Source organism: Passer montanus, unplaced genomic scaffold (assembly GCF_014805655.1).
Source record: "Passer montanus isolate IOZ18808 unplaced genomic scaffold, ASM1480565v1 scaffold23, whole genome shotgun sequence".
NCBI classification, from domain to species: Eukaryota; Metazoa; Chordata; class Aves; order Passeriformes; family Passeridae; genus Passer; species Passer montanus.
In genome coordinates this window covers 11692904-11708598 of record NW_024366926.1, presented here as the reverse complement: position 1 = coordinate 11708598, position 15695 = coordinate 11692904, and the positions used below count along the sequence as shown (strand labels likewise).

Below are 15695 nucleotides of genomic sequence, written 5' to 3'. Positions count from 1 at the left end.
ACCAGATTTCATACAGTCCTATTCAGTAGCAGCTTAATACACAAGCTCAAGTGGTATCACAAATGAGTGCTCTTGGTTGAATACATAAGGAAAACAGGTTAGTCAAAGTTCAATTCCAATTTGGCCTCAGTAAGGAGAGCAGGCTTTGGTCCATACTCCCTGGGTGAAAGCCCTATGAAAAGAAACAATATCCATTACAGCTACTGCTGAAAACTGCAGGAAATCTATTCAAAACTTCTTCAGTGAGATATTGAGAATCCAGCACTCATCAGGAAGAGAGAGAGAAAATGTGATTCAAAATACAGTTATTTCTTCCATGTAAACAGAACTTGGTAAAACCCTTTGAAACTTTGTGAGAAAACAGCAATAAGCTGTACATGTTTTCTCTCTCATAGAACAGAGACATCCATCTAGGAACACCTGGTGCATCCTGCATGTATTCTTAACAGCAAAGGGAAACCACTCCAAAAGGATTACAATATTGTCCTATGAAACAGTTCCTTCAACACTGATTTGTGCTTAACCAGTGACCTTCTGTGTTGTGAAGGAGAATGTTTTATTGCTGCATCACTTGCCAAAATTCACTCTCTGAGGAGTGACAGTAGTGCAGGACAGACATACATGCACTCCAAAGAGCTGGGCACAACTCGGCCTTTTTTCCATAGAATATGAAAATATTTTAACAAATCAAGTCCGTGTCTTGGCGCTTTACCTTTCACATGCTACTTCTGTGACAAAGAGTTAACACACATTTCAGGTTTGGGATCCTGGCAATAACCACACTGCACCTTCCTGGTGCCCCTCCTTTGGATGCTGTGGCTCCTGCCACTGGAATTCTGCATTCACCCAAGGAACAGAGGCTTTACCTACATAACTGCATGGCCAGCAGTTTTTGCTTTCCAAGGAGAGTTGGCTTCCCAGTGAAAGCTGTGGATGAGGGCCCTTTGCCTTCTCTCTGCCAGCAGCAGCAGCAGCAGGCAGGGCCCATCTTCACGAACACCTCAAAGGTCACATTCAAAACCACCAGAAACAGCAATAGAGGAAGTTACTGTGCGGGGTCACGGAGGCCAAATGAGCACAAGACTGGAGAATAGGTTGAGGAGGAAGGACAGTTAAGAGACCATCAGCTGGGACATTCTGGGACACAACCCCGAGCTCTGGAGCAAGCTAGCTGGGAAACCAGTGTGGGAAGGCTGGGAAATTGGCTTTTTTCTCCTGAGCATTTAGCATGGCATCTTGGGCTAGGTGACTCAATTAATGCAGTACCATATCACTGTGTAACTTGTTTTGTGTTACATTTTACTGTAATGTTAATACTATTAGCTTTTTAAATAAGGAAGTTTTAAAAACAAAGAGAAGGCTGTTACAAGATTACTATTTTGTTACTATTCTTATTTACTAAGAACAGCTGCATTGGCTGATGTTACATCTACTTTTTTGGCTTTTTATGTCCCCAGGTTAAAAAAAAGTAAAGACTTGCTTGAAAGAATGACTGAACATTTCACTCTGGATGGCATATAGCAACTGCAGGCTTAAAATTCACAAGATTGTACTTTAAAGTCTTGCAGTTCTCACAGTAAGTTAACAAAGCTAAATGCAACTGTTTGATTTCTAAGTGTGAATGTTTCACAGGAGGAAAAAAAATCTGTCGATAAAGATCCTCACCATCATCTGAACACTCGAACTGGACTTCCTTTTCTGAATTGACCAGTCAGAGAGAAAGGAAAAGAAGAAAACGTGACTGGTTGAACTTGCAATATCAATGCATGGAGTACAGTATATTTCTCTTTTGGCTTTTTTTTCTTTTTTAATATGAAAAAGACAGCTACAGCTGTTGGAAGGGCTGGAAAAATGCTACAGAGTATCTCAATAACAGCATCTCAATAACAGCATTGACAAAACCAGACTTTCCCAGATGTACATTTACTCCCTCTGCTCCACATGACCATGTGGGCTAACAGCAGACACATAACATATGCTGAAAACCAAAGAACTGAATCCCAACAGGTGAAATTTAGGCAAAATTTTGGCAACAATTGTTTCCTATATTATAATTGAGATTGCGATAGAACAAACAGCATCGTAGACCTGTAGGAGGAATGATATTTAAAAAGGAAAACTGGTCAGAGAGAGTGCATAAATTTTATCTATTCCACAATGAAACATGGTCAGGGTTTCCCAGCAGTGATAGAATTGTTCCAAATGTGTGCTTCTCTGTGTGAATGGGATCTCCACTGCTTGGCAGTGAGAAACAATGCAATAGTACTGTACTCATTTCTTTGTAGGTCAGGCTCGGGATTTTTTGATTGGCAAAGTGTCCATTTGTCAGACAGCAGGCACAAATATACTCTGAATCTGGTATTTAAGCAAGTATTTATAATGTTTGGTTAAAGTAAGACATTAGGATTAAATAAGAAATTAAAATTCAGGTCAAAGACACCCTTCTGAATAAACACACAGCACAGAAGAATATCTTTTGAATCTTATAATGAAAGCTTGAAGCATTATATTAGTCTTTAACAGTACTGTGAGAAAAGAAAACAAAATACATTTTCTGCTGAGTGAGGTTTTTTTCCTCACTCAGGTATTAATGCAGAATGTTCATTTGTGAAACATCTCTCCTCCTGCAGGGTCTGGTGACGTGAGAACAGGAGCTCTAAATCACATACGAAAGCTGCCAAAATGTTCCCTTCTTAGCAAGGTCTCTTAGGATGAGCTGATCTGAGACAGTAAACCCCTCAAGTTCTGCCAAATATAGCAAGTACATCTGGCAGAACACACCTCATGTGGAGCCAAGCCTACCCATACACTTTTGGTCTTCCACGAAATCTAATGGAAAGTCAAGGGGAAACAAAGAGGCAACAGAGCTGCACATAAACACTGATGTCTAAAAAGCCCACCACCAAACCAAGTTAACTGATAACTCTGAGTCATCAATTACATAATCATTATTAATTACATAATCATAATTACATAATCATTCTCCATTAAAAAAGCAAGAAAAAGCATTTTCTCCAGTAGTTTTCTATTTTCTGCTTGTTTAATGCTGGCTTTTCAAGTATTTGTTTTATTTCATCTCTAATTTTCAGCTACTAACTTGAACCACTCTAAATGGCTAGTGAGAAGCACTTACTAACAGAATCTGTGAAGGAGAGAAATAGCAATAATCAATTCTAAAACCTGGCAGAAGTTACAGACAGGTGGAGACTAAGAATATGTCTTTGAAATGGAAAGCAGGTGTTTAACCTACCTTAACTCCATCCGGCTTTTTCAGTAAACTCTTGGCTGCTGTAAAACGAGACAAATAATTTCAGTGTCAGGTGGTTCGCCTGAGGTCACCCAGCTGTGCAGCAAACCCCCCCAGCGCCTCCCAGCTCCAGGTAAGGTCTCGGCTTTTCTTTGCTCCTTTTGTTTCTCTGAGCATGGGGAATGAAATCCTTAGGAAATCACCAGTCTTTAGGATTATCAAACGTCTCTTTTTCCATTGACTAAAGCTGTAGGTTGACTGTACTTCTACAAGGAGAGAGCTCCTTGGGTGGCAGAGAGGAAATGGAAGCAGGGTGAATGTAAAAGCAGCAGCTTTGGCTATATCCATTTCCTCAACTGCAGAATATTTCTACTGGATGGCAGGGACAGTTTGATGTGACTGTGCAAAGGTATTGTTGTGATGGCAGGGACTTGGACCAGGTGTCTGCAGAGCCCAGTGGCATCTCAGTGATGGTACCCATATGCATAATGCCCCTCTGGGGACTTCCCACCATGACAGCAGCAGCCTCTTTGCGTGAAAGGGCAGCACACTTGCAAGGAAGAAAAGGACGATTTGCTAGCGAAGGGTTGTTTTGGAGGGTTGCTGCCTGTGAGGCAATAATAACAAATTCTAGGCTTTGTTTCAGCTCCTAATGAAGAAAACATGCTATTTTCTGAATCATGTTGCACACTGATCAAATTTCTTCAAATTTTCATTTGCCATAATGTTGTTCACATGCCAGACTTTAAATTCCACCACTTAAAACTGGCATCAAATAATTCCAATTTACTAAATTTGGAAGGCTAACGTGCAAACAAGCACAGCACAGCTCTGAACCTGAAAACATTCACAGCAGAAATACATGCTGGCTGACCTACCAAATCCATATAAACTATTCACTAAAGCGTAAATGCTTCATGAATCACTGCCAAAGACTTGAAGAATAATAAATTACACAACAAGCCTGCTGTTATTGGGGTTTTATTGTTGTTTATGACCCAATCTTCCCATCAGAAAGTGTTCTACAGCTGAGGCAGTGAGAATTTGCTGTTCTGTATATAGGGGAGACAAGCCCGACATGGAGCTTCCATCGTTACTGGCATCCTTATCTTAAAAAAAACCCAGAACTCCAAATCAATTGGACCAAGGCTGCTCAGACTAGGGAGGATACAGGAGTTACTAAATTTACCTTCAAAGCTAATTCTTGTAATTGTGGCTTATATTTTGAGCTACATGTGCATTTAGTGCTCATTTTATAGCACAGAAATGTAGAATCACCTCAGCAACTGTACAGAAATGACTAATGTCCATTATTGTGTTGTTTACATGAAATAAACCCTGGAAAGTGAAGCCAGGTTGATGTTTCTAACTTCATTAACATATCAGCCCTCCAAATGCAGTTCAGTAACTATGGACATCAGCCAACACTACCATTAGACCTCCCACACAGCCACATCTTACAGCTAAAATGAACAAAAATATGTTTGCTTGTATTGTGCAGCAGTACCACTGCATGTATTTATTTAAAGAAACATGAACATAAATATTGAAACCAAATTGTTCTCCACATACTTTGGAGATTGGACACTGCCTGTGGCAAAATGTGCTTTCAGGACCTGAGGCAAGAGGGCCTTAGATTTTTCATTACCACAAATCTTGTGGGCACTCCATTACCTTCAGGAATTTATTTAGGGAAAGCAAAGGGAAGGAGATATTTCTGAAACCTAAGGACAAAAAAACCCAGAAGTTAATAGCTTTCAAAGCCTGTTTTATACCCTTAGCCCTTGTAAAAAGATGGGAAAACATAAATCAATTCTTACAGACTGCTGTCTAAATTTCACTAAATTTGTGCATGAAACTTCTGAGTTCTTTTGATGCTTGACAAACACTACATGTTCTATGCAAACAGTTCAATGAGAGGCAGTAAAACGAGGGCACCCCAAGCAATGACACCGAGTATTTCTTGCGCGCAGGGCGCTGTCGGCGCGTCCCTCAGAATGTGCCCAGCATGGATTACAGGACATACCCTGCCACTCTGCTGCCTCTGGCCTGCAATGCATTTTGAATAGGACTTGGATTTATCTTTCTTGAATCACAGATGCTGCATACAAATCAAATATTTAAAGAATTTGCAGGAGCAAAGCAATCAGCATATTCTAAATTAAGCCCACAATGAGAGATTTCTTGCAACTACAAGCAAGAGCTAAAAATAAAACCTAAGGCAGTTCTACTAGGCCAGAAAGCAGACTGGAAACAAATGGTTTGTGACAGCATGGAGAAATTAAAGTGATTGAGGACAAACAGCAGTTTGGATTGAGAAGAGAAAGAAGATGTTCCTTTCACGTGCTGAGGGTCTTACCTCACAAGAAATACACATTCCACATAAAAGGAAGAAAAAAAAAAAGGAAAGTAAAACACTTTTATAACCACATCATTATGGACAAATGACCTTCATAAGCATGCTTTGCAGTGAAATACAATGAATAAAAAACCGAAAAAATAAAATGTCATCAAGAAAAAACCACGTGTGGCTATGGTTTAAAAAGAAGAGATGTCAGGTGAAAAACCAAAAAAAGCCAAAACCCCTGTTTGCTTTTCATGCTGAAATACTGTTTAAAAACTACTTCAGCTTTTTCAGTTTGTGGAAGTCAAATTTGATCCTTACATATATAGACAGTGACAGTTATGAAAAGGGATGAGGAATGATTTGTTTGTTTGACATTTAACAGTAATTCATTTTTACAAGAAGCACAGCCTACAGCCTTCCCACCTTTTAAATGAATTGGCAGACACTGGAATTCATTAAGCACTAACTCAAGGTAATTTAGATTAATGTGGTCCTCTGTGTTTAGGTGTGTATTAAAAAAGGGAACTTAACTAAGAAAGAAATTGTATTTCAAGTACTATGCAAATTGAACAAGTTGTTCTGTGTTCATGATTATGTAATTTTTTTGGATGAGTCAGTGCTTATTATTATTCCAAACATGCCCAGAGCACTATCATGTTTTTGTCTGTACAGTAATTCACGTTACACTCCAATAGTTACATCACAGAGTAGGAGGATATGTAAAATTACTGATTTTTAAATCTGGTGTTCTATTTCACTATTCACTGGAAATCTCAAATGGCAAAATGAAAAATTCAACACAGCATCAATATTCTGGCAATTCTACTACTCTGGACAATTCTAATTCTGCTAAGAGCAATTTTAGCTTTTGCTATTAGAGCTTGTTTAGTGTAAGATCTAAATCTTTTGTCATCAGGACAAAACTGTTTCATTAAGAGGAAACAACTGTTCTTACATCCAGCTAGGCACTGCTGAGCATTAGAAAGAAAATGGGGACTCGTGTTACTACATTTCTTATTCCTCAGCAAAGCAATAAAGAAATGAATGTGTACTGATGATATTTTTAATACAGGATGCAACAGAATCATGGAATGGCTTTTCACATATATAAAAATATCTAAGTTCTAAATGTTGTTTGGTGATACTTGTGCATGTGGAGCTATACGCCTAACTTTCAATTTGCCTGCACCAAAATAGGCATGAAAATGCTGCCTGTCTTTGACAGGTAACAATCAAAAAGCAGGGAAGGAGCTCAAATTCTACAGAAAAATCAGACTGTCACCTGTAAGAGAATTTCTTTGGCCCAAAGAGATTAAATTCTTGTTTGCTTCATCACAGGAAGTAATACAACGTATATCACACTTAGATGCTCCTGAACAGGTCCTAATTAGACCTCAGCCTTCACAGACATTAAAATATAAAAACTGCATCAATGTGGAGCTCAATGAACATACCTGAGAAATTTCTGGTAGCCAGCATTGTTGTCAAAATGGCCCCCTGTGTACACACACATTTTCTCAAATTAGCATCACACTTGTGTAAAACTCCAAATGCCAACCCAACAAGAAGGAAAATACACAAGTAAATGACACCAATTAATGAATTAACCCTGAGAGAATGGATTATCTGTGCACTACCTCTCATAAGCCTTGTCATGACTGCATACATCATAATTTAATCTTAATTACACACCTATCAGCAATCTTGATATCTCAAATATTTACCAACTGTCAGTATGTAATGCACAAGCCAGGAGTATTCAGAGGCTCAGCAATTATTCCAAATACATAGATGAATATGAAAGAGGCATTACTATTGTTCTTAGATTCTTTTTTTTTTTAGGGTGGAATAGGAGCTTATTTGTAATATACACATTAGACAAGTTCACATCTGCAAAGTTATCATATCTGGCCAGGGAAAAACAAAGCATAATTCAGAAGAATAATCTAAAAGATTTTCCTTCAAGAGCATACCTTTAGTGTGTCTAAATACAAAGGATTATAATAGTTTTGAATTAAAAAAGAAAAGCCAAATTCTATTCACTTTCATGGAAAGTTTAAGATCTTCAAGGCAAAAGCTGATTTTCTGTCAATAGGTCATTTAAGAAAAATATTTAGAAAAACTCTGCACAGAGACCATTTGTTTTGCACACTGAACACAAGCACAAATTTTCTTTCTTACCTTTAGTTTTCTTCTTGCATTGAATTTCTTCAAGCAATCTACAGTCTCTTGTCTGTGCATCATAGAGGCAACAGTAGAACGTTGCTGAGAAGAAGAAAATAATTACTTTAAGACACCCAGCCAGCTGTTTAGCAGTTTGGTTACTCTACAACACACATATTACAATTCATAGTCCCCAGCTTGGGCCTTTAATTTCTGCTTTGTCTGACTATCCCATTGTGCTCCTTTTACTCATCCTTTTCCATGTGTAAAGTCCACTTGAAAAGTCTTGGTGTGGAATATACTGAGAACAGGAGAAAAGTCCTGGATGCAGGAACAGCCAGGCAGCCTCTGCTACCTGCAAATTGACTCTTCACAAGTCCCTTAATTCCCTGCCTGCACATTTCAAGCTTATCTGAATGATTTCAGGGAAAGGAAGATATAAAGCATTATCTAATTCAAAGTTACTTTCCTGCACTTTGAGAATTTAAAATAACACTCTCATTTTCGCAGAGAACGTTCTGCACAATACAGTCAAGGCAAAGGAGATAAATTTGTAAAAGTCTTATCCCAAGCTGAGAACTCTATAACTACAGACCACTATTGATCCTATCTGTATAATTATAATTTTATAATTTATAGTTGCACAGCTGCATGAACAAGAACAGAGGTTATCCTCTAAACACATTCACTACATGCTGGAGCAAACCATAAACTGATTTGTCTGCCAAGTGATTGTGTTGAAGGTGTGGAAATTACTTACACAGATCCATGGATGCTTTAGTGCTTCTGATGCTGTGATACGTTTTGCTGGGTTGATGGTGAGCATTTTATTGATAAGGTCTTTTGCTTCAGGAGTCACCGTGTCCCATTCTGGCGAGGGGAACTTCAGAAAAAAATACACATATGCATATTGTCAAGTACAACCTTTACACAATTTTACCTAAGGATCCACTACTGGATTCAAATAAGAGCTTAAAAATTATAAGGCTCTGCCTTTACCTCATCATCATTTCCAAACTACCTAAATCTTGCTGTTTAACATAATATGATTAGATGATGTTGCAAAATTCATATGCCACCATTTCACCAGTTCTTAACTTCTCCCTCTAGGAAAATCCCACACAGAGGTACAATCACAAATAACTGAATAGACAGAGTACAGTACATACATCATAAGCACCAGCCTTGATCTGCTGGTAAAGCCTGTGCTGGTCTTCATCCCAGAAGGGAGGATATCCCACCAGGAGGATGTACAGAATGACTCCTGCAGAAAATTCACACCAGTGTTAAGGGCTTTCAAGGAACAAACTCCAGAAATTAATTTTGCACCTAACAACCAAGTAAAACAAAAGGCTCATGAGCATCATCCTAGCCACTGGGATGGGAGAAATACTGCCTCTTCAGACTGGGGAAAAGAGTGGAAGTGGGGCTGACAAGTTAACCTCTTATGGAAAACACAGGCAATAATGAGCATTTGACATCATCAGATCAGGAACACTGGAAATGTTTATCTAGCCAGAGAAAGAATATACCATGGTTCTGGATGTTCTAGGAAAACACATTTTTTTACTTATGGTTTTATCACGGCTTGTACTGGTGTCTGAAAGATTGTCTTATAACTATTCTTATGCAAAGCAAATTTGGGGAACTGAAATTTCTCTGTATTTGGTCAATAGGAAATTGAAAAGACCACCTACTAGTCTGCCAGAGATGATTCCTCTGACTGAAGAAAAGTGTTTTCATAGATACAACCACATACTAGGTGTGGGTAGAAGTGAAATAAGGAAACCAGCCCCTGTTCTCAGCTGGGGAGATGCCACTTGCCAGTGCCTCAGAACACAGTTTTGAGAACTGGATGATAAAGCAATTGCTCTGTCCTCCAGTCCAGAAAACATTTAATTTTGTGGTTTATACCTGCAGATGGGGTATATTGGTCAGACTGAATTTTAGGCTCCTTTGCAAACCAAAACTAAATGTCCAGCTCACAGTATGAACTGGTGTGTTTACTAACTAATGAGGCATCATACACTTGCAGCTATTCTTTGAATACTCTTTGAAAGTGTGTTGTGTAGACATGGCCAAGAACGCCATGATAACAGAACTTAGTAAATAATTTTATAAAAAAGAAGCTTGTAGGGTAACAAAAAAACCAATGACCTCTACTAGAAATTAATACTGAATTTTATTAAATACCTACTTTCTGACGCACAATATAATGTACCCTGGATATAATTTATCACCCTTAAGACATTTTACAGTGGACTGAATATGACTTTCAGAATAACTTACCACATGCCCACATATCCACAGGTTTTCCATAAGGATCTTTACGTAACACTTCTGGAGAAAGGTATCCTGGAGTACCAGCAAAGCCTGTCAAAAGGCAAGGCAACTCTGGTCAAAACCTGTACATGCTCTGCAAAAAGCAAGTGATTCTCATGTGAGCCCACAAGACCCAGGACAACATTTCCCAGGCCATGGACAAGACCTGCTGCCCTTGCCCTTTGTTTTTATGGCACATGACCTAATGCTGACATTGTGGGGGACCAACTGACAAAGCAGAGGGGCAGCTACTGTATCCTACACAAAAGGAGATACATGGTGCACAAAATCAGAGCTACATCTAATACAATCTTTCCACTGCAGAACTCATTTCTGCCAAGTCATTCCACTTCTGGAAACCTCTTAACAAAAGTTTACAGGAAGCATCTCTGAAGCAATCTGGCCTTTAAAATTTATATGTTCTTCATCCTTTATTCATTACCAGCAGTGCTGCTTCTCTGAGCAGAACTGCAAAAAGTAGGTAGAAATATTACTTTTCTTAGGACACCGTAACAGATAAAAACTTAATGCCCACTAACAGTCTGCACCATTTTAGTGAGCACGTCTGCTCTTTCAGGCATCCTGGCCTAAAATAAATGCTTGGGAATTCCTGAGAGGTGAGAATTTGGTGGCTTTCATGAAGGACATATGCCATTTGTGCAATACCACCCTGGATTCCACAAAACTCATGAGAAATGATGATAACATGTAAAGTGTACAGCTACAGAAAAAAAAGAAGCCTTTGCCCTGCAGTCACCAATTACTTGGGAGTGAGAGGAGGAAATGAAGAAACACATTCTGTAAATTCTACTGAGAAACGAGCTGAAATATGGTCATGAAAAAGAAGCTTGTGTTTTGCAGGCTCCTGATATGGAAGCTATGAATTGTTAAGGAGTACTATCACACAGGAAACACATCTTAAGCCCCTTAGAGAAGCTGAAAAATACATGTTCTAAGTGGCTTTAAATAGAGTGCTCTTTCATATCTCTTCTTGGGTGCAGTGCTCATTTTAAAGGGAAAGCAACGTAGTCTTGACTTTAAAACTTACCACAGCTCAATGAACATTACTTTGCAAGACTTGAAAATAAACTTTAAAGCAAAAGATAAATATAGTACTTAGCTAACATTATCTCTCAATAAAGAAACAAAACAGATCTAAACTGAAATAATTGGCACAGTTTTAGTGCACAGATCCACAGAATGGTTTGGATTGAAAGGATCTTGAAAATTATCTTGTTCCACCCCCCGGCCATGGGAAGGACACTTTCCACTAGACCAGGTTACTCCAAACCCTGTCCCTCACCTTGGACACTTGCAGGGATGGGGAAGCAACAGCTTCTCTGGACAACCAGTGCCAGGGCCTCACCAGCCTCACAGGGAACAATTTTTTGCTATTATCTGATCAAAACCAACTCTTTCAGTTTGAAGTGATTCCCAGTTGTCCTGTCTCTACATGTTCTAGTAAAATAGTATTTTCCCAATATTCTGAGTGGTTTAAAGCAGCACATACAGAAGGGTACACAGCCCTGATTTCAGTTAAAAAAAAAAAAAAAAAACCACAAGGAAGTAGGTAACTGTCATTTATCAAGTTATTTTCTAACTGCTCAGAGGGACCCCCAAACAAGTGTGTACTTTTCAGAAAAGTGTTGCTGCTTGTAATAACTCCATTAGCTAAAGCAAATTGCAAAGCTGGAAACTGTGACTGTGCAGTGCCTAGAAGAGACTGCAACACCTTGCACTCCTAAACTTGTATGATTTCTCCAAGCATCCAGAGGACCAAGGCAAAATCTGAGCTTTGTTGAGCTCTACCTGCCTGCCACCTCCCCAGTACATAAGCACCTGCTATGAGGGTGGCAGGTTTCAACTAAGCGCTGTAAGGATTTCTACAAACAGGCAAACCAGGAAAGTATTCTATTGTATTCAGAATATAAATTCAGCACAGAGTTCAAGCCAGCTTCCTGCTGAGGCACAGACAGGGTTCAAGCACAAAAGAGACCACCACACCAGAGGACTACACCAGAATAAAGGGGGGAGAAAAAGAAAAAAGAAGAGCATACTGATGCAGAGCTATAAATAGAATCAGAGCATGTAATGAGTCATGAAGTGCTGCAGAATCCAGTAGAAAGCAGAAAAATCTTATCTTAGAAAGTGAGAAAAAGTTCAAACTGCCCAGTCCACTGGAGTTCATGTTCTATCCTGCTAATGCAGTCCTAAAGCTGAAGGCAGGCACTCAGACCACTCTGGACATGTTCTGCATAGAAAGTTCCAAAAAAGGTACAGAACCCACTTATCTTATTGAGTGCCACAGTTTTTTTTAAAAAGAAAGACCCCCTTTAAGCTACTTGCTCTTCATTACCTTGTTAACTCCTCCTCACATGTATATTTTAAAGACATTCTGTTCCCTTCTCCCAAGTTCTCATGACGCTAAGAGTCTAAACCAAGCATTTTACAAGAACCAAATGACAAAAAAACACGAAGCGCAAGATTTTCCAGGGCATTGCAACCTCATCTGCATCACCTGCAGGTACACTGTGTACTGAAAATATTCCTGAAGTCAACTTCAATCTGCTGCTTTTTCTTGAGATGCTTCCTGTTTACCTGATGCTTTTGCCATTGTAACAAACCACTTGTGTTTTGCTTTGCTTTGATTCCACTCCTTTTGTACTGGTCTGATTGCTGATGTGCGAGAGCAATCTCCTCTGTCTTTTGTGGATTACTGAAATCCATTTATAAAAAGGCTGTATTTAAACCAGCAGGCTGGCTTACAGAGCTCCAGCATATGTCCAATGGCACTGCTTGTGCATCTACATGTACTTACAGCTGTGAACACTCAACCTCCCAACTCACCGCCCAGAAAAACCTTTCTGCTTCTGTTCCAAGCCTACAACCACTCTGGTGCATTTCAAACTGCACTTTCTAGCTACTCTAAGGGAGAATAGACAGCTTCTATAAATATTTTATTTGGTATGTTTTTCCACCTGGGATTTATAATAAATTTTTCCCCATGCTTCACATCTGTTCAAAGAAGGTGGTACACGAGACATGTGTATCACAATTGGTGATACAAATGGTACATGCACCATTGTTTAAAATTACCAGTATTAAACATTTGCCACCACTCTCCTTGAGGCATCTATTAACTGTAACAAGTAATCTGTAATTAGTGTCTGGCTACAGCCTCAGGTGCTCAATCCCTCCTATTTCCCCTTTCATTGAAGTCACATTCCAAAGTGCTTCAGAATCAATTTTTCAGGCGTTTCCAGCTGACAGAGACCTGTTCAGACAACACGTTCTGATGACTGGGCAGGTACACTCAGCAGTATTACCCTACTACCTTATTCATGTTACCTGACAGAAAACCACCAGTCTCCCTCCCAGGTTCTACACCCATATTTTCTGCCTCTAGTTACTCAGGAGAAAGCAGGACAAAAGGGGTTGTGTGCACCTCAGTGAAATTTACAGGCTGATGGATGGTAGCACAAGCTAGGAATCAGGAAACCCAGGTTTTCCAGGGTCAAAGGGTCACACAGCTGCACGTTTTACTCTGGGGTGACGGTGGGGTGGCTGGGGAGGCTTAACCACTATGCTGAATAAATGGTGAGGAAAAAATGGTATTTACTTACCAAACCAAGCCTGTTGTTCTCCCTGGACTTCTATAGCCAATCCAAAGTCTGCCAGTTTGACTGCCGCTCCCTTGGATTTGCTAGCTAGAAGTAAGTTCTCAGGCTTTATTCAGAGAGAGAAAACAATTGAAACAAAAAGATAAGTAAATACATTTTAGACAGTACTCTGGAAAAAACCAACTATTTAGAGGAGTGAAAAAGAGAAGAAACCCATGAGTATTTTCCATGAAATTGTGAAACTTGCGCTTCCCATTCCTATCTGGAAAGAACGAGCAGGCCTGTAACCAGCCTTCATGAGCTCTTAGCAAGACTAAGGACAGTGTGAAGAAAGCAAGAAGGGGGATATGGAGCTGTGACACCCGCTGGTGTGACAAGGCAGGTCAGAGATTCCCAAGAGCTCACTACTGGAAAAATGGAGCAGCAGACTCCCAAAGGACAGGGACTCATTGATGACTAGTCTAGCCCATGGAGTTTGCAGGATCAGGCATCTAGAACTGTCAAACAGAAATGTTTTGCATGACATCCCAACAACAACAGCCCTGTGATGTATTTAGAGGGCAGGTGTATTTACATTGCAAATCTTTCAGCAAAACCAGCACACCCACGTTTGTGCCTGCAGAGAACCTTTACAAATAACCATGTTAGTTAGTGAAAGTTCCCACCTTGCTTTTGTTTTGTAGGGTATGTTGGTCACATCTGAAATGAAATGCTATGGTACACTTACACAATTAAAGGTAAAGAATTTGAACATAACAATTGTGTTCATTCTACTGTTCATAATGAATCCTTTTAACCCCAGTTAGCAAATACATCAAATGTAAATTGCCCAAAGACAACTTTATTGTATGAATGTTTGCTTTAAAAATACAACTAAAAAAGTACTGTAGAAATCAACAGATTATTTCAGAGAACTGTGATCCTCAATCACTGATGTGATTTTTTTGCCACATCTGTCTTTCCAATCCCATGGTTTTTAATGAAGGTTTTGTTCTACATTTACAGAAAAACAAAACCTCACTTTCACAGATATTGCTGTGACTCCTCAGAAGAAATTTCTGCAGTGGTCTGTGACAAGGGACTTCACTACAGGCAGGCTGGTGCTGGGGCCCCAATCCTGCAAACTCTTCAGTGCGTATTCCAGGTTCAAGCCAGGAGCAATCATATCACTTCCAAGGGACTATTTACGTGATGGCACTTAATCCCCTGCATGTACTGAAGTTAGAAATAATTAAGATCATAAGCTTCTTTCAGCAAAGCCTATCTTTAATACATGTCAGGTATCCAGCAAAACATGCTTGAGCCAAAGTAAGACCTCAGTCACAGTGATACTTCTATTAATTAACAACACAATGGGCCCTGACAAACTCTTTAGTCTAAAGGTGGTTTTTTCCCCTCTCACCAAAGGAACATTTTTTCACCAATTTACCAACACTGTTCTCTCACTCATCCCTTTGTTGCTATGTCATAGACTAGACAATATTAAAAAAACTTTCGTCAATAGTTACTTGATGAATTTTCTGTTTTCACAGTTTGAAAAATTGAGATCAAGAGCCCTCAGAACAAAATACAATCTTTACATTCACTTAAATTATCAGTAACCACCCCAACTACATTATATGAAAGACTGAGTGCATAGCTGAGGACTTTTCTCTAGTTTAATCAATGCAATGTCACACTGCTTGCCATTTAACAACACTAATTTCAACACACAGTCACATAGTTCTGCAAGGCTTCCTCTCAGAGTGAGAGAGGTTCACAGTAACTGATTCCTGGAATGCTGTTCTTGTATAAACCTCTTAAAACAATGGATGATCCTATTTGGTTGTGACCTTCAGGCAAGCCAAAAGCAGAGAAAAGCCTCATCCTTTTGGAAGAAATACGAGCACTACCCCACAGAGCACATACCGCTCTCCCAAAAAGCGACTTTGTTCAAAACACTGGTTTTGTGTTTTCTGATGCTGGTTTGGTTTTTTGCTGGATTTTTCAGTTTATG

The 15695-nt window shown here is 39.4% G+C and overlaps 1 protein-coding gene across 26 annotated transcripts in view; it reads right to left on the bottom strand.

Annotated features, from left to right (window-relative positions):
* CAMK2D (calcium/calmodulin dependent protein kinase II delta) overlaps window positions 1-15695 on the bottom strand; it is a 120450-nt gene that overhangs the window by 23296 nt on the left and 81459 nt on the right. For 10 of the 26 annotated variants that reach the window (XM_039710638.1, XM_039710656.1, XM_039710637.1 and 7 more), the window contains exons 8-14: window positions 13703-13805; window positions 10047-10130; window positions 8927-9021; window positions 8518-8640; window positions 7776-7859; window positions 7049-7091; window positions 3251-3288 (exon numbers count right to left, since the gene is read on the bottom strand). In XM_039710638.1, the coding sequence (XP_039566572.1) occupies window positions 3251-3288; window positions 7049-7091; window positions 7776-7859; window positions 8518-8640; window positions 8927-9021; window positions 10047-10130; window positions 13703-13805 (570 nt within the window). Of the gene's footprint in view, window positions 1-1665; window positions 1699-3250; window positions 3289-7048; window positions 7092-7775; window positions 7860-8517; window positions 8641-8926; window positions 9022-10046; window positions 10131-13702; window positions 13806-15695 lie in introns of all 26 variants that reach the window. The other 16 variants (XM_039710639.1, XM_039710642.1, XM_039710653.1 and 13 more) reach the window with 3 other exon arrangements.